Source organism: Lampris incognitus, chromosome 2 (assembly GCF_029633865.1).
Source record: "Lampris incognitus isolate fLamInc1 chromosome 2, fLamInc1.hap2, whole genome shotgun sequence".
Taxonomy (NCBI): domain Eukaryota; kingdom Metazoa; phylum Chordata; class Actinopteri; order Lampriformes; family Lampridae; genus Lampris; species Lampris incognitus.
In genome coordinates this window covers 93,513,465-93,532,645 of record NC_079212.1, presented here as the reverse complement: position 1 = coordinate 93,532,645, position 19,181 = coordinate 93,513,465, and the positions used below count along the sequence as shown (strand labels likewise).

The window sequence follows — 19,181 nt, the reverse complement described above, 5'->3', positions numbered from 1 at the left end:
GCTTCTGGTGGACTCACGGTCTCACCGTCCCACTTCAGACATCAATGTAGTGAATTCGGGGAGCAGCCGGGGAGCCGCCGCAGCAGGGACGCGAACCCGCGTCGCCCACACCACGGGCTACTATGTTAACCAGTCGACTAAAGGGTCTAACCCATTAGTCAACGGTTTAGCGAGTCTAGTCATTCGTGACTGTTGCAATACTATGAAAGAGACAGTCAGTCACAGGATGATTTACTAAGTCCCCAAAACTCGGAATTTAAGTATCAACCTCCATTTTGTTTTCATTAATTTCATTCTATGTTGTTTAATGGCCGAATGAAAATAAAATACAATTTAGAGGGAAGTTTCACCACTAACAATCTGCACGTCCAACAAGTGGTGGTGGGGAAAAAAAATATTGACGAGTATTGTGTATGTTAGAGGGCCACAATTGGTGCTGTGCCCTCACAGGGTACCAATGGAAACTGTAAACTCCGCTGTGGCGACCCCTGAGAAACAGGGAACAAGCTGAAAGAAGAAGCAGAAGAAGAAGAAGACGATGATGATTGTGTGTCTGACATTCTTGTGTAAGAAGTGGGGTTGTTGTGAAGCGTCTAGTGTGTTGGTGTAGTGTTGTGTGTCTGTCACGTCTCACTCTCAACCGTCACCGCTGGCTAGCAGAAATGCGAACAGGAGAGCCGAGAGCGTAAGTCTCTCCCTGCCAGTACATAGCCTCTCCAACAGCAAGCCCTATGTAGTGCCTCCTCGTGGCGACACACGGTAACTGGGTACATCTTGGACCCTGGCTGAACTACAAGGGACTCAGAAGAGGTCTGGCCCCAAGACGTGCGGTATGCAGGCCCACCGGTGTGTGGATATTCCCTGATGCTCACGAACCAGCCCCCAGCTATGGGTTAAATAGTGCCACTGCCTAGTGGATACCTCGGGGGAGGACTAGGCTACGGGAGTAAACCCCTACACAACATCAACGTCTACAGTGCTGTTGTTGTTGTTTTTCTTGCCCTTTTGTGTGTGTTTAAGTGGGGGAGTACTGCTGGCATCGTGTGTGGCTGCCGCTTCTCCCTCTCGTAGCCCCCCTTCCCATCCACCCCTGTACGTTGGTGCTGTTTATCTGTTGTCTTGTTTCACCCCGGTTATTGTAAAGCGAATTTGAACGTTAGAAAGGCACTATATAAATTTGATTTATTATTATTATTGTGTATGTTACAGAGGTGCCACTATGATTAACACATGGAAATAAGGTTAAAAATCAGAAATTTCCCTTTAAGAAATGTAATAATTCAATTATTATTAAAGATAAAAAAATAGATCGAGCGATTTGCTCTACACTGTTGTGATTTCAGAATAGCTGAGAGGGTTTTGGAGACACTGCTTATGACTACTGACATCTGTTGACTGTTTTAAAATGACTTAAATCCATGGCCTCCACTGGATTCTGTCTCAAACAAAAGCTCGGTGCTGACTCTCGCTAACAGTTGCATGTGTGAAAAAAAAAAGAAAAACTCATCCCAGAATCATGGGAAAACATTTGTTTCACATTATCAGGCTATTTACCAAAAGGTTTTCTCCCACGTTCATTAGCGCAGGTTGTAAAAATAGTTTATTATTTTGTGGTCTTTTTGAGGCATATACAAAAGGAAAACACATGGACAGCATAACAGCTATTGCATAGGAACCAGGTGGGACGGGTGGGACAGTCCCCCCCCCCAAATATTGGAAACAGTTGCATTTACCCCACCCAAAAATTATACCACGGGTGAGAAAAAAACTGTAAATTTGAAACTTTTATTTTGAAAGCACACACGGACAAGTAGCAGACACAGACAGCCTGCCACCCACCCCCTGCACCGTCCCACCACTGCCAGACGGTTGAAAATGGACATTAAAAATCTCGTAAAATTATACATATATAAAAAACAAAAACAAAAAAAAAACAAAAAAACAAAAAACAGACAGCCTGCCTACATGGTTCTATATTTGGTTGTTGTATTCTAATTGTAGACGTGTTATGCTTATTGGGGTTCAGGGCTGTAGGCTAATGTAAGTAGCCAACTACCTTGCTTCTTTTTAAAAAAAAAGTTCACTCTTTTTTTCTCCCCAGTTGTATCCAGCCAATTGCCCCACTCTTCCGAGCCATCCTGGTCACTGCTCCACCCCCTCTGCCGATCCAGGGAGGGCTACAGACTACCACATGCCTCCTCCGATACATGTGGAGTCGCCAGCTGTTTCTTTTCCCCTGACAGTAAGGAGTTTCGCCAGGGGGACGTAGTGTGTGGGAGGATCACACTATTCCCCCCAGTTCCCCCTCGCCCCCGAACAGGTGCCCTGACCAACCAGAGGAGGCGCTAGTGCAGCGACCAGGACACAACCCCACATCCAAATTCCCACCCGCAGACACGGCCAATTGTGTCTGTAGGGACGCCCGACCACGCCGGAGGTAACACGGGGATTCGAACCGGCGATCCCCGTGTTGGTAGGCAACAGAATAAACCGCCGCGTCACCAGGACACCCTATCTAGCTGTTTTAATACACTTTACTTTCTTACCTTCAGAGTTTCTGCATTAGATTTTATAAAGTGTCTAACGGTGAACACTAATGTTTGCTAGTTTTTAACTTTTGCCTTAAGTTACAGTTTAGATAACTCATGTTAGCTAGCTAAAGCCAACGTTTGGCTTACCTAACATTAGCTCAGCTGATAGTGCACTGATTCATTTCCAATGTTGGCTAAATAGCTAGCTAGCTGTGCCTATAGCTTGGCATTTCATTACCAAAACTGAGCAGTGACACAATGGAGGATTAGTCGTTGTAGAGATGTTTTGAAATCAATATAGAGTTCATTATTTCATCTTAATCGTCTTTTGTGGTACTGTGGTGGTTTAGTTAGTCTTTTGCCTTTTTCATATTCGCTTTTATAATGGGCACTACTTATTTTCACTCAGGAATGCAGAAGTTTTACAATTGAACAATATTAAAATCCATGTGCTGAAGGCTGAGTAATTGTATTAGTTCAAATGTATGACTACTTTATTGAACTCAGATTAGATTTCATTCAGAGTCAACATAGCAAGAGGAGAGGAGATATCTGGCACTTTTTTGGTGCTAAAAAAAAAAAGCAAGTTGAAACTTGTAAGAATTAGGACTTAGAGGTGATAATGCAGCCTGTATTTTCTGTGATTGTCATGCAGGCTTAATACTGAGCAGGATAGTATGGGTGATGGTGAGTTTTACATTTATGTGCTGTTGTATTAAGGAAGCAGCTATGTTGTATGGTTTGGAGACAGTGGCACTGACGAAAAGACAGGAGGCGGAACTGGAGGTGGCAGAGTTGAAGATGCTAAGACTTTCATTGGGAGTGACGAGGAAGGACAGGATTAGGAGCGAGTATATTAGAGGGACAGCTCAGGTTGGACGGTTTGGAGACAAAGCAAGAGAGGCAAGATTGAGATGGCTTGGACATGTGTGGAGGAGAGATGCAGGGTATATTGAGAGAAGGATGCTGAATATGGAGCTGCCAGGGAAGAGGACAAGAGGAAGGAAAAAGACGAGGTTTACGGTTGTGGTGAGGGAAGACATGCAGGTGGCTGGTGTTACAGAGGAAGATGCAGAGGACGGGATGAGATGGAAACGGATGATCTGCTGTGAAGACCCCTAATGGGAGCAGCCGAAAGTAGTAGTGGTGTATTAAAGAAGTAGAGGGAGGTCTGAATGACAGTCAGCAGGCAGGAGGAGGTCAGGAGGACAGTGAGCAGGTAGGATCTAGTAGCAAAGAGGTGTCACAAAGGAGACTGCACTTAAAGATATATGCCATCATACCTGATATCTGGGCAAATAGTGTTAACATGTTGTTATCTCTATGCATCCCTATTTAGTTAATGTAATGGAGGACAGCTCCCCTTCTGGTCAGGTTATGCATGTGCAGTGTATTGCCCCTTCTAGGCGGGAGTCTCTTGTCATGCGCAGTTGTGGTGGTGCTCATGCGGAGAGCAAGTTGCTGGTCGCTTGGTATCGTGAAGAAATGGAGTGAATAAAGTCGGTTTCACTGAAGATAAACGTCGTGTTTATTCAGAACAAGTTTAGTAGTCAACAAATAGTACTTTCAGAAACTGATGGGATGCACAACAATCATACCCTACTGTTTTCAACTAATATGCTAGGACTTTTAATAAAGTGTTAGTCTGGTAGGAAGAAATTTTATATGTTGGCTACTGATAGCAAAGAATGATGATGATGATGATGATGTTGAATGAGATGATGTGAAATGTTGATTTTTTTTTTTTTTTTACAAATTGCCATTATTGTGGTCTATGCCTTTAATGTTAGTCAGGCACAGGCCTAGATACTGTATGGTAGCAACACATCTGCATACCTCTTTGGCATGTCGATAGCATCTTTGGTTCTGGTAAAACATTGTGTGGGTCTGTGTTTTGAGTGGAAATGATTGTCTGCTGTTATGTGTGTGTGTGTGTGTGTGTGTGTGGGGGGGGGGGTCTGACTTGCTGGTAGTTTTGCTCTAGAATATTTTGTTGGTGACCCCTGACAACAAACATTGTACGGTACGTGCCCCATGAGCTGGTGTAATGGTTCTGATTTATCATCGTCTACAGACTGCGGCCATTATGTTAAACAAGCAAGTCACTGTAAGGATTGTAAGACTTCATATCACCGAAGCATGCACCTGGGCTGTACCGGGTTCCCTTTACGCCCTGGAGAAAAAAGTCTACGCCCCCCCCCCCCCCGACTGGCATTGTATAATTCACACTCTGCCCCCACCCCCCACACTTCTCAAACCATACTGTATCATTTGGCTGGGATTTAGTCCAACTAAAAACTCCAGCCATTCTCTTCAATATGAAAAGGGAGAAGTGGCTTGTAGTATATAACCCAGACATTGCACTAATCATTCCATTTCCAAGTTTTCCAGCAACAGACATTACTGCCATGTACCATGTAGTAGTACAACGTTTAGGTTGCAAACTGACCTTTTAAATGGACTTGTCTAATAATAAACAGAAGTAAAGGTATTGATGCATTTTGTTTATTTATTGTCTGTTTATTGTGATTCCATAAATACTGTACCACACCACTATACATACAGTATACTATACAGTATGTTACTGCCATAGCTACAGTGAAATCAGCCTACAGCCAGCTAATATTTTAGGGGGTGGGGTGGACTTTGAGTCATAGTAGCAAATGTGTCCCCCCCCCCACACACAAACACACACATCAAACTAACTCCTACGCCCTTGCATAATAGTCAGTGTTGTTTGCAGATGAGGCAGGTTGTGGGTATGTGGAGAGACTTGGAAGGAGGCTAGGACAGTATGGCCTCTTTGAAGGACGCCACTAAAACTTAATGGAAAAAGAAAAGATTGAGACATATGGGGCCGCACCTTTTCTATCTCACTAAGAAAATAACTGCTCGTTAGAGTCTTTGTTAGGGATCATTGCATTTTTTCCTGCTTGGCTATTTAATTGCATGTAATGTAAGCACGTTTGCCATCACAAAAAAAATAAATATCACCAAACTACATATCGCTAAACATAAAATGGGCAAAATGACCACTTTGCATTCTTTCACTGATTTCCAAGAAGACAATGATTAAAAAAAAAGTAATTTAATCAATCAGCCAAAGACCAGGACCCACGTTCACTGGTTTAAAAGTATATGGCTCACTAAAAGGTATGGAATGAGAGTGGTTTTATTTTGGTTTTAACCACAATGTGCATTCGTTACCAGCCAAGCTTGTTTTAACTGATGGTTTTAACCTACAAAAGTAAATAAACAACCTCTGCGGTGTCCAGAGCCAAACAGCGTCTGTCATGGCGGTCAGAAGATGGGAAGAGAACAGCATAGAAGCCCTCAACAAGGGGAACCACAGAGCTGCGATGGTGCAGCGATGGACCCGCGTGCCAAGCGATGACTTAACATGAGGCCAACAACACAATGCCGCCACTAACAAAACAGTCAGAAAACAGCAGACGGCACAAGCCGTCTGTGCAGAGTGGTGATTACTCATTATCCTGCGAGCGCCATTCATGTCCGAGTCTTGAGTTACAGGCTCCACAATGCAGCTCCGCGCTGGGGACTCCTTAGAAGTACTGACGGGATCGTGTTCACCCTAAATCTTACCTGGACAGTGAAAAGGAGGCCCGACCCTCGAACCTAACCACATGTGACGAAGTAAAAAACAAAACACTCCCACCTCTTTCAGCCTTTCCCTGTTATTTGTGTGACAGATGTGCACTCTGCAATTACAAATGCACCCAAATCACCAACCAGGTAGCCACCGACATCCCCCTCTCGACATTTAAAAAAACAACCCGCAGTGCCCTCGCACTGAATGGCTACTTCATAATGGTGCCAGGATCGTTGTCTCACCCCGACCTTTCAGTACACACCGAGGCGATAAAAGAACAAGCAGAGAAAGCTCTTCCCCGAGGAAGCTGTGAATGGAAAAGCAGCTGGAAAGACAAGGAAGGGCAGACGGACACAAAACCCGCTGACTGTCCTGGTGCTCGGTAAACCTTAAAGGACTCAACGGCGCAGCCAAATCGCACACCGCTCTCTGGGAAATCTGGTTTCAATACAACGCTTCCTGTGACGGGCAGGAAATAGCCGTCATTTCAGCAGGCAACTAACAAAGCAGCAGTGTGAGCGCTGACCTTGGTGCGAAGCCTCCCTGGGATTGGGGGGCCTGCCTCCAACGCTGCCAACCGAGTCAGGAGGGGGAAAAAAAGAGAGAGGACCAGGGCAAGCTCGGGGAAAAAGGGAGGGAAAATGGAGGGTGCATGAAGGGGCAAGTACTTGAGGTAAGGAGTGCAGGATGTGTGGAGGTGATGAGAGCGGAGACGAGGAGGCCTTTTCTAGGCAAGCGGCGGCCCGACACAAACTGCTTATAAACAACCTCCGGAGAGCTTACACAGGCACGGCACGCTGGCAAAGTTACGGGGGGCGGGGGCGGGGGCTACAGTGAATGACTAAGTACCCAAGTGAATCACTCACCCCTTCTCTCCTCACCCCTAGGCGATGTTTTTCCATTGTGTGCCAGTGTCTTCGGTTTTACTGGGGTTCGGGACTCCGGTTTCAGCACACGGCACCCCGAGGCGTCATTAGGGGGGGCCAAAATATACCCCCTGAGATGACACACGGCTGTTGTTTTGTTTCCGTCCTACTTCACGCAGACACACGAACCCTCAATTACATCATTTTTTTTCTGAGACCTTTTTCCCCATACAAATTGAGGGTCTACATTGCGCTTACTATCTTTTTCCCTTTCGGCGACTATATGACCATAAAACCCCTCCAGGACTGGATTGTGACTACACAAATCAAATTTGACTTGACTTGAGACAAACCAATTTAAGGTTTAAACAAAAAAACAAACACATGCTAATCTTCCTTAACTTCAGTTCATTTTACCTGTTTGAACCCCCCCCTCCCACTGTACGCCAGAAGAAGCTAACGTGCAAACTGAATTATGTCTTATTCATGACGGATTTTAAACTTGTATTTATGGGGGGGGGGCTTAACAGGTCAGACTGGACAAGTGTCTTAGGAGCAGTCTCAACACAGGCCATTTCCTCACACCATGATGCCCCTTGTGACGCCACCAACACCAACCAGAAAAGCTCTTTTGCAACACAGCAAAACAGCGACTTTTAATGTTCAACAATGTGACTGTCGACACACTGATTAACACGGCAAATGGAAAAAAAATAATGCTGCTATTTTTAAATCGAATGCTGTCCCCCAAAGCCCCCCCCTATTTTACTCCCTAATTGTACTTGGCCAATTACCCTATTTTCCGAGCTGTCCCGGTCTCTGCTCCACCGCCTCTGCCGATCTGGGGGAGGGCTGTAGACTACCACACGCCTCCTCTGATACATGTGGAGTCGTTGGCCGCTTCTTTTCACCTGACAGTGAGGAGTTTCGCCAGGGGGACGTAGCGCATGGGAGGATCACGCTATTCCCCCCCGAACAGGCGCCCCGACCGATCAGAGGAGGCGCTAGCGCAGCGACCAGGAGACATAACCACATCCGGTTTCCCACTCTAGGGATGCCTGACCAAACCAGAGGTAACACGGGGATTCGAACCAGCAATCCCCGTGTGATAGGCAACGGAATAGACCGCCACGCTACCTGGACCCCCCCCCCAAAGCTCTTTAAACCCAAGTGCCAATAGAGAAGTATGCAGCATCAACAAGTAAAACAAACTGAAGAACTGAATATTTTCCTACAAAGGACAGCCTGTCTATTTAGAGCCTACCAGCATCCCTACAAGCTGCTGCAGAGACTTCCAGAGCTCAATATTTACATTACCTCTGCTTGCCCAAAGCGTTCCTTCCTTGTATGGCCCGGGCCTCGGCCCCACAATCATAAAGCATAACCACAGGGAGGAGAGTAATTCCGTCGAGCTGACGAGAGCAGCCTCCCCATGTGTTTACATATTTGGGTCCATACAGAAGATAACAACAGCAGGGGGGGGGACTTCCTATTTTGGGAAACAGCTGTTTAAAAGAAACAATTTCTGGAAAACGTTTCGGAGTGCGAGAGAATGAGCAGCGATTTGTTTCAGCTGGGTGGCGCGCCAGTAAAACGGTCGAGCGCAAGGTGGTCAGAGAGTGCACGGCGTCATTTTGAACAGCCTTCCAGCCGACCTCGTCTTCCAAGTCCTTCGGGTCACGTCGGTTTGGGCGTGGGGCCGAGTAAAGGCTGCCGTATGTCAGGGGGCCATTTCAGATTCGTCTCTCCCTTCAGCAAAGCCCACCGATGTGCAGTGGCCGGCAACCAGCTGGCGTGACGCGGCGCGGTGGCTCAGACACATCCCGCTATGGACTACCAGTGGGTGGGCCGCTGGCACGAACAGTGAGACAGGAGTCTGGTTATTTGATATTAATGAACTGCGGCTGATCTCGTGAGCGGAGTGGTCTAATTCATTGCAGAGGTAAGCCGATCCCTTGATACGGCACGTCGGATCACACGGGGATATTTAACAGCTGCACGTCTGCACTCGCTTCAAAAGCAGCCCAATAAAACCCCCCCGTAATCCATCGGGATCTTTAGTCTGGCCGGCAGAGATAATATTAGGGTACAGCGACGGACACTGAAAAGAACAGCCTCACACCGTCGGCCTCGGTGTGAAACGTCGCTTTTGTCGTTTTTCGGGTCTGGGTTTAGCTAGCCTTTCCAGAGACTCGCCTCTGCAGCCCCGATGATAAAACATGGGTTTCTACAGCCTTCACGTGAAAGGCGTTTTAACTGTGGAGGTGGAAATCGTTTTGATTCGGAAGGAAGAAGAGGAGGGTGAAAGCTAAGATGCGGCAAACTGTTCACCAGAAAAACTTCTCACGCGTGTGTTTGTGAGTTTGTCTGGAATCAGAAAAGCCGCAGGTTATATCCGATTACGATTCGGGTATCAAACAGACGACTACAATTTTAAGGAACAGTAAATACCTTGGAAATTTCACAGAGATCCTGTAAATGTGCTGAAGGAAGTGACACCGGTTGTTTGCTCCTTGTGTACTTCGGGCCCTCTTCAGCGTGTTTCCAGACAGAGACCCCGACTTCACCATTTGTACATCAGGCTCATTTGGGGGATGGTAGCGTGTATGAAGAGCTGACTACGTCCCTCACCATTTGTGATGAAGGACTGTCCATCCTTCCCGGGGGGGGGGGGCGGTGATCATGGATGAATGTAAGCTAACTACGCTGACTGTTGACAGAAACATTTTCCTTGGCGGAGACATGAGAGGATCTCCGAGTCAGATGTCCGGGGAGATTTTGGCATCAAACCCTTTTCTTTTTTCTTTTTTTTCTGTGTACTATCTCTCTCTGTCTGTGTGCTTATGCGAGACTAAAATTGTGTGTGCTATCCGAAAGTTCTCCCCTCACCCCCAAAAAGCACCCAACCAGAACCCCAGGCAAGCTTTTTCCATCTGTTGGCCTCCTGTCGCTCCCCCGGCTCCTCTGCTCAGCAGCTTGAAAGCTGAGGCTGCAGAAAAGTCAAGCCCATACTGAAAGAGCCTGGCTCTGGAAAATCTAATGGCTCCTGCCCCCCGCCCCCCAACACAAGACCCTCGCTCCAATATATCTCCAGGCTGCGGTGCTCCGTCACTGCGACTGCCCGGCAGACAGTGGGTGAATCAGTCTTTCCATGCCGCTCGGAGAATTCCTAAATGATTTTGTGCTTAGTAAATGGCAAAACCGCGGAAAACAGCTTCACTAAAAAACACAGTCAGCTGACAAAGTACAGCCATTCACTCTGCTGGGTTTTCTGCGATTGTGGTTTTAGGTATCTAGTAGGGGTGATTGTGATCATTAATTGAAAACTGGAGTTACATTATTTCACCACATGCAGGCAGCTTTTAACTTCACTAGCACCATTTGGCAAGAATGTATCACTCTACCCATGATTAGAGTGATGTGAGGAAAACAAGGCGGCGGTTCAATTCTCTGGTTGACTCAACATGGCACCACTGTATTCGGTTAATAGCCACCCATTAATCCAGGCTCATCCACAAGCAACACACTGTTCATTATGCACTTCGTAACTTTAAAGAGGGGCACTGGATGCGGGTGAGTTAAAGAGGGGAGGTGTCTAGGAAGGATTTAGGAGGCTTCATACCACCGTCCTCCAGCTCAACATATCACACTACACTTAAAGCTGCAATATCACCAAGGCTCTGCGTTTTCGGTTTTCATTTTTCAAAGCCATCCAGCATGCCGAATTTCGCCACAAGAGGACACTGTTACATAACCTCACACGAGCAGGAACAACTTTTGGATCTGTGGAAACATAAAATCCGGGTGAAAATCGGTTTAAACCGATCTGCTCCTTTTAAAAAATCTGGGTATTTTTCGGTGAAAATCGGTAAAAACCGAAAACGCCGAGCCTTGAATATCACTAAAGGGAATTAACATGAAAAAATAGATCATTTAAGATTTTATTGCAAAAGTGCAAACCGTCCTGGTCGCCGCTCCACCCCCTCTGCCAATCCGGGGAGGGCTGCCGACTACCGCATGCCTCCTCCGATACATGTGGAGTCGCCAGCCGCTCCTTTTCACCTGACAGTGAGGAGTTTCGACAAGGGGACGTGGCACGTGGGATCATGCTATTCCCCCCAGTTCACCCTCCCCCTGAACAGGCGCCCCGACCGACCAGAGGAGGCGCTAGTGCAGCGACCAGGACGCATACTCACATCCGGCTTCCCACCCACAGACACAGCCAACTGTGTCTGTTGGGACGCCCGACCAAGCCGGAGACAACACGGGGATTCGAACCGGTGATCATGATAAAAGAAAGTGTTTTTTTTTTTTTTTAATAAGTGAAATAAGTAGAACTACAGACCTCTTTTAAATGGCCTTGGTAGTAGTTTTCATTTTCTATCAAGCACTACCAACGTTTTAGCATAACGGAACTCATGGGCCCAGTTTACTTACAATATGACTATTGCACCTATATATATGTATATACTGTTTTGATGTTGACGCTGAAACAATATATTGTTCAATTGTTCATCTTTACTATCTTGTTAAAGGTTTATAAACCCACACTGTGAGAGCCCCACAAGGTCTGTGTGAGTCAAAAGCCTCAGCACTGAGCAGCGGACCACAGCTGCTTCTGTCATCACAGCACCCTCGTATGCAGCTGCAGCATTTCTGGTGGAAACCGTATCTGTAACCAGACCTGCTCTGTCTCAGAGCCCCTCGCCACCGCTCCCTTACATCTCACGGGACAGAGTTACCTCACTGCCTGACCCCCCATGACCCGTGTCTGTCATGGATTCAGGGCCCCTGGTGAGACCTGGCAAAGCAGCTCTAAAGTCTGACCCCCACCAGAGGTGAACTATCAAGGGGTACCAGTCAGGCCTTGCGAGGAGGAAGCCACATCATGTTACTGGGCACGCTCCCAGACTTTGGCCCACAACGTGACCCAAAGAGTTGTTTGGCTTTCAAATCTGGCCGGCACCCAATTTACATTTACGTTTAAGAGCTTAGCAAGCACAACATATCAGTTCATGGATCATGAACCGGGTATTGCTTCAAAATCTAGGGTAGATTTGGGTCTAAATGGTTTCTCTCTTTCAAGAACAAGCGTCTCTCTTTAGGCTTTGAATCACTGGTGACTTATGTGCACTGAATTCATCTGATTTGTTTAAACACAGCTGCAGACCTGGTCTGTTTGGGTGCGTGTACATTCACCCACAGCCTTACCTAGACTGTAAAACCCTGTGGATTTAACTGAGCTGACTAAAGACCTGGCTTATATGCCAGACAAAGACAGTTTAGCTGCGGTCTCTTACTCTAAGGGCACTTATTCATGATTCAGGTACTTTTTCGCAAGGAAGGATGGAATTCCCTGGGGGGGGGCTTAACGTATTTATCCCCCAAAATAGATATGCTTAAGTTATGGCTATAGATACAGTAATAGCCTGTTGGTGTGTATAAAGTGCCTCATTGTATTGTACATGTGTGACCGACTACTCCGTGGACACGCTCCTCTCGGTTCAGCACGAGCGTAATGAAAAACATCAGGAGGCTCACAGAGCCGACTTACAGTGAAGTGCTGGGGCCTGCAGGGCTTGGACATGACAAAATGCTGCACGGCCAGGTTAAAGAAGGCCGAGCGGTAGGATTCGATCTTCTTGTGGCCTTGCACCAACTTATACATCTCCAGACACATCAGGCCTGCCACTGCGGCTGTGGTGGTGGCTATGGCTGGGATGATCCTCCCTGCGATGCGCTTACTCTGCAAAAGTGTCAAGGAGAGAGTCTGGTTTTAGAAAAAGCAAGAGAGTCACATAGGATGCTGACTGTATGAACAGGATGTTGTTTATGATTGTGAATGCAATATGCCTGTGAGAGAGCCATACGGGAACAAAGCTAAATGAATAGGAGGTATGGGGGAAATCACCCTCAACACAAGATCCAACATGCACTGATTCTCAGCATAATTGTGCAAGAGGGACACCCCCCCCCAATTGTCTATGGTGCCTCCCTAGATTCCCCCAACTACACACACACACATACATGACCCCCCCCCCCACACACACATCTCTCTAGTGTGTGTGTGGGTGTTTTTGCAAGTATGCCTGGTGAAGGGACCCTGCTCAGGTATCACCTCCCAGGCGACAGGTAAAGTGCTGTGATTAGTTCTGCCCCAGGAACAAAAGGTGAGTGAGCTGTCTCTGTGGCTTTAGGGCAGGTGTGTGTGCACCGACTAAAAACTGCCCCAAGGGAGGGGGGGGGCAGGCTATTTTCTGTCATTGTTTATTTGCTCTGCTTTTCCTCTGCACCTTTCTTCATTTCGTCAGATTTATTTATTTCTTTACAAGTTAATGAGCAAATAATGAGAGTTTTCAAGTTTTCGACCTGGTGCCGGTCAGCCGCAGGGATCTCGTAGTTCTCCGCTCTCAAGTTGGATGCAGCAACAATGTAGTCCATGTGGAAGTTACTGTCATCATCCTGTACCAGGAAAGATAATGAATACAAATGAGTTATCGTCATCATCATCATCATGTCATATTTCTGATTGTGACAATAAGGGGTAAAAAAAGGAATATCCTACTTTCATTTGTGTTATCTGATAACAGCTTCTTATACACAATGAAACAACTGATACAATGAAACAACTTTGATATATACAATGAAAACAACTTCGAACAATGAAACAACTTCGGTACAATGAAACAACTTCGATATGTACAATGAAACAACTTCCAACTCATTTCATTCAACTTTAACGTTATTTACAAGTCATTAAAGTGGAATGAAATGAGTTCAAAGGGCCGCATGGATGAGTAACCAATTTCACTGCACAAGTATCTGAGAAGCCAGACTCCAAGGATGCCTCCTACCATATCACAGACATGCCCAATGGGATGAGATGCTTGGCTTGCCTATTTTAAAGCTTTGAAGCCTTTGTTGCTGGGTCACTTTAATCACTGCAGTACATGACTTGTTCACCCTATCAGACTGCAGCGAAAATCAGATCTCTGCTGTGACTGACGCGACCAGTGAGGTCATTCGTCTGCCAGTATGGCTCTACAAAGGCTAATGATGTGACAGTCGCTCAGGGCTGGCTCAAGGGGTTGTGAGGTAGCTGCACGCCGACAACCCGACACCTATGGAATCCACCAACGCACATTCCATCACTCCACAGCGTGACCCGGACGGGTAGGGACGAGGATGAGGAGGATGGGGGAGCACGGCAGTTTGGGGCTGTCATTCTCATCCAAGGTGACACCTGATACACACCTTACTTACCTCATGCACCCTGATCACCTGCCTTCCCTCACCTTGCCTCAACACAAAATCCGACAACAAAGCTCCAAACAAAATTTAATAACCCGACGGAGAGTAATAAACTGTTGAGAGGAGGTGTAGAGAGGGGGAGGAGAGACTGAGTGAAACTGTGAGTGGGTGCATACTGGAGGTGTTGTGAAGCAGCATATGGCCTCTGGGGCTCCAAATGCACCATTTCAAAGGCTTTGGTTGACAATGTTGAGGACAGGGTGCAAAACACACAGTGTCAACCAGTACACCAAGTTGTAGAGTAAAACTGCAACTGTCGGAGAGGGCCCCTATCAGATGGAATATACTACCAGAACTGGTTAGAACATTTGATGGTAACATAAGGGAGAACACTGCCATAATAATACGTATTCTATGTTGAGATTTTTTTCCTTCTTTGGCAGCAAATTGAAAAATGGAGAAAGGGGGTAAAATCAATAACACTGAGTGACGATCAAATTGAAAATTCACTCAGAGTCATTCCAAAACCTTCATTTTGATGCCTTCATGATGCTGTCTGTATTTCATGCCTTATTTCCGGGACTGGGACTCGGTTAGGGATTTCAGAACTGAAGACAGAGACCCTCGGGGGGTAAACTGACTTAATCCATACACGCAATGTTGTAACTTGTTTAATCAAGCCATGCTGTTTCCCCGTTTGTTTGAAAATGATGGCGCGAACTCCCGTTTGCAGAGGCTGTGGAACTTTTGGACTGTGTTGTTAACTGTCTGTGTTTTTTTTTTCTTCCCCTTTGTATGCTTTTGGTGGTGTCATTTTTGGAAATTTTGGATATAGGTTTTTTTATCTTTTGCATTGCACTGCTGTGGGCTAGGTGAAACGAAATTTTGTTTCCTTTGTGTATGCAAGTACACGACAGAAATTACAATAAACTGTTCTTGACTCCTGATTGTTCCCGATTCCTGATTTACAACTGTTGTCTTTCTCACTCTTTCCAACTCGATGCACACTTCAAAAACATACCCCTGTACTCTGTGATATTGTAACAAGGAGCCCACAGAATACAACCGAGCTTTGTCCCTTCAGTCAGTTGGGGACCAGCACAGATTTGGGTCACCGAAGACCCAAAGATGTCAACAAAAAAAAAAAGCATTTAAAGCAACCACAGATTTGAGTGTGGTTCCCTGCTAAGCCCCAGTCGCCACTGTGTCTGTGACTTGTTGTGATCAGCAGTATGTGCAGCGGAGGTATCACTGTGCCCCTTCCTCACCTTCTCAAAGTCGATGGGGTGCATCTGCATGGCTCGGCTCTTCAGCGAGGGAGAGGCCAACTTTTCTTTCAACTCCTCCAGACGGGTCTTGTCTGGTGGAGTGACAAGAGAAACAGTTGTTGAAAGGTCTCACAGCAACACCCTGAGAGTGAGGTGCAGACGACTGCTACTCACCAGCATCGCCAATTTGGGTCTTTTTATCATCCTCCATCTCCTTGTCGGTGAGATGGATCTTCACAGAGGACGTGGGGGCGAAAGAGGGAAAATGAATGTTCTCTAAGACCTCTCTGATAGCAGCATGGTCCCTTGTCCCTTTGATCCCATAGATTTGCCCGTACAAGTTGGCAGCTGCCATCATGTAGTCCATGTGGGTAGCCTACAACATGTGACACCACAATACACTAATTAACAAACCGTGACCCCTCATCGTCATGTTTTTACAATTCATTCAAGATATGGACATGAATTAAATAATAGCTGCATGACCCCTATTGTAGACCACGGACACCTCATTCAGTGTCAAGTCAGATCATTTGGTCCGCAACATATCCACAGGGTAAAAACGCTGTATAGATAAATAAATAAAACATATAACAACAGATATTGCACATGAAACAGCAACAGCGGACTGTGTGAGCACTTCGTATTACCAATTTCTACGAAGAAAGGCATGAGCGACAGCAGGAAGCGATTAAAGCTACCAAATAGTCGGGTGAAATAAAAGGTTATAATGGCAGTCTCCGACTGAATGCACCAGAGGACCACAGCCCACCTTAAGAGTGATTTAACTTATTTGGTGTCGAACAGCAGCCTGGCCTGGCACAAAACTACTGTTGTGCGTTACACTTATAGATGGAGAAATACTTGAAAGCTGGCCTTTGTTGCCTTATCACTGTCTGCAAGACCTCATTCATGGGGAGATGAGGTGACAAAAGTTGACACAAAGACAAGGTAAAGAAAACCCCAAGTCAAGAGGAGAAAAAAAGACTTGATGAGAGGAAACAAGGGAGGTGAAGACAGAAATTTGGAGGGTGCAGAGGAGATAGGGGAGATGACTGAGGGAGAGAGGACAGCACACAAGCCTTTAAACAGGGGAAGGAGTGAACAAAATGATGGTGGGATGGTAATCTTTGAGAAGAGGAAGAGGAAGGAGAAGTCTGTGAGTTGCCAATACCACATGCTGATCTGATTCTGTGCAAAAGGATATGGGGCATAACAACAAGTATGTGAAGGCGGTTATCTGCCTTGATGTGTACATAAAATACCATGGTAACACTTTCTATGAGGCTTGCATCTATAACACCCTATAAGCATCTATAATGCCCTATAAGTGTAGCTATAAGTCATTGTAAGATTCATTATACTCATGTATACGCCTTCACAACACCTCATAACCACCTTTATGATACACTATGTCAATTTAAAATGGATTTATGCATTATAATAAATATGTCATCATTAGCCTGTTTATCTGTCAAATGTCATAATGCATCATAGCCAACTTGTTTTGCTGAAGTTGTAGCGATGCATAATGAGACTTCAGTGCTATTTCACAGTCTTCAGCCATAGCCGTTAGTCATTGTAATACACATTATAGGAAAGTATGGGCCTTATAGATGCAATAGATGCTTATAGGGCGTTATAGATGCTTATAGGGCATTATAGATGCAAGCTTCATAGAAAGTGTTAACAATACCACTTCTATTTTTTTTTCTTTAATTTTTCCTTTTTTTTCTCTCCCCAATTGTACCTGTCCAATTACTCCATTCTTCCAAGCCGTCCCCATCGCTGCTCCTCCCCCTCTGCCGATCCGTTGAGGGCTGCAGACTACCACATGCCTCCTCCAATACATGTGGAGTCGCCAGCCGCTTCTTTTCACCTGACAGTGAGGAGTTTCACCGTGAATTTGGTAGGGCCCTAACTATAAGGTAAGATAATGACAGGAGTTTCCTTAAGATGTTGACACTGTCCATTCAGTCATCCCTGTGTTTTAGGGGGACATACCAGGATTACAGGTGTGTGGCACCAACTCAACTGAGCTCTTTCATCGCTAGAATGACTACTTGTGTAAAACTCACGTTGTCAGGGTCAAAGGTCAGCGGATGAGGACATCTCTTGGTTCCTGACCAGAATGGCATACCAGAGCTGGTCAGCTGAGGAAAAAGCAGAGGGAAATCCTTTTATCACAACGATCAACGGCCGAGAGAAACAGAGGATGCATTCCAACACGTCTAACACTAATACACAATGGAGGCACGGTGCCTGAAACTCAGCACAGAAACACACGACTTCCCCGTCAGACTCCTCATAAATCGTGTGTTGACTGAGAGCAAACTTGGGCCACTTTGTGGATGACGATTTTCTCCTGTTGCTATAAGTCAAGTCAATTTTATTTGAATAGCCCAATATCACAAATTTGCCTCAGTGGGCTTTACAGCAATACAACAACATCCTGTCCTTATACCCTCGCATCAGATAAGGAACAACTCCCTGAAAGCTGAAAGAAGAAGAAGAAGAAGAAGAACAAGAAGGGAAAGAAGAAGAAGAAAAAGGGTTTTTTTTTTAAAAAAAACCTTTCTTCTTCTTTCAGTTTTTTCCGTTTTTCAGGGGTCGCCACAGCAGATTTTACAGTTTCCATCAGGACCCTGTGAGGAAACAGCACCAATGCTGACCATTGTTACTGCGGAAAAAAAAACCTTTAAGCGAGAGAAGGAAAAAAAAACCCTAAATAAAACCTTTAACAGCAAGGGGAAAAAAAACAAACCTAAAAAACTTTTAACAAGGAGGAAAAAACAACCTAAAAAACCCCCTAAAAAAAACCCGTTAACAGCACCATAATGCAATTATGAAATATATGAAGACTATGATAAGGAGGATGCCAAGCAGTGTCCAGATGCCACCAGAACAGCCCAGGACCTGAGCCACGTGACTACCATCACCATGTAAACAAACAAACAAACAAACAAAAAAACATAAATAAAAGTGACCCTTTTTATACACTAAAGGCGTAAACACTACATATGCTCATAGCGGTGTCGCATTTTGGGCTTGGACTGTAATGCAAACACAGTCTGTGTAACGAATATATTAACTGATGTAGTACCTCAACAGACATACCCGGTCCGGTGGTGGCCTACATCATCATGCTGGGACAGCCGTACCTATAATGCTATCAGCTGTGTGCCGGCTACACAATTTGGTGCCCTGATAAAGGAACAAAGGGGCAAAGAGCTTTGATCCGGCCAACTGGTCCATGTGCTCAGAGTGACGGTCTCTTTACTAGGGTGTCTGCCTCTTTCAACATCGGCCTGCACAACAGGGGGGCATTATATAGAGGCTGAGGGGTATCTGCTGCATTTTCCTTTTCAAAGACGGTCTCCTGGTGGCTTAGGGAGTGGGACTCAGGATCATTTCAGTAAAGACAGGGATAATATCACAACTACGAGCCACCATGAGTGCGGGACATTGAACGACTTAAAAAATGGGCATGTTCATTGTGGGCTACTGAAGTATTTTTGAACATAAACAATGAAGTAGGAATCATATATAGCCGAAAATCTAGCCTTCAGCTCCAGCGACGGGCAAAGAGTGCCGTTGCAGATTTACACAGTAGCCGAACTTTACCACCAAATGGGGTGTTTGATACTTTAACGAC

The 19,181-nt window shown here is 45.8% G+C and overlaps 1 protein-coding gene across 1 annotated transcript in view; it reads right to left on the bottom strand.

Annotated features, from left to right (window-relative positions):
• Positions 1-19,181, bottom strand: part of uba7 (ubiquitin-like modifier activating enzyme 7) — an 80,032-nt gene that overhangs the window by 38,608 nt on the left and 22,243 nt on the right. The window contains exons 17-21 of the mRNA XM_056273434.1: positions 17,605-17,679; positions 15,701-15,902; positions 15,527-15,618; positions 13,377-13,469; positions 12,562-12,753 (exon numbers count right to left, since the gene is read on the bottom strand). Coding sequence (XP_056129409.1) covers positions 12,562-12,753; positions 13,377-13,469; positions 15,527-15,618; positions 15,701-15,902; positions 17,605-17,679 — 654 coding nt within the window. The remainder of the gene's footprint in view (positions 1-12,561; positions 12,754-13,376; positions 13,470-15,526; positions 15,619-15,700; positions 15,903-17,604; positions 17,680-19,181) is intronic.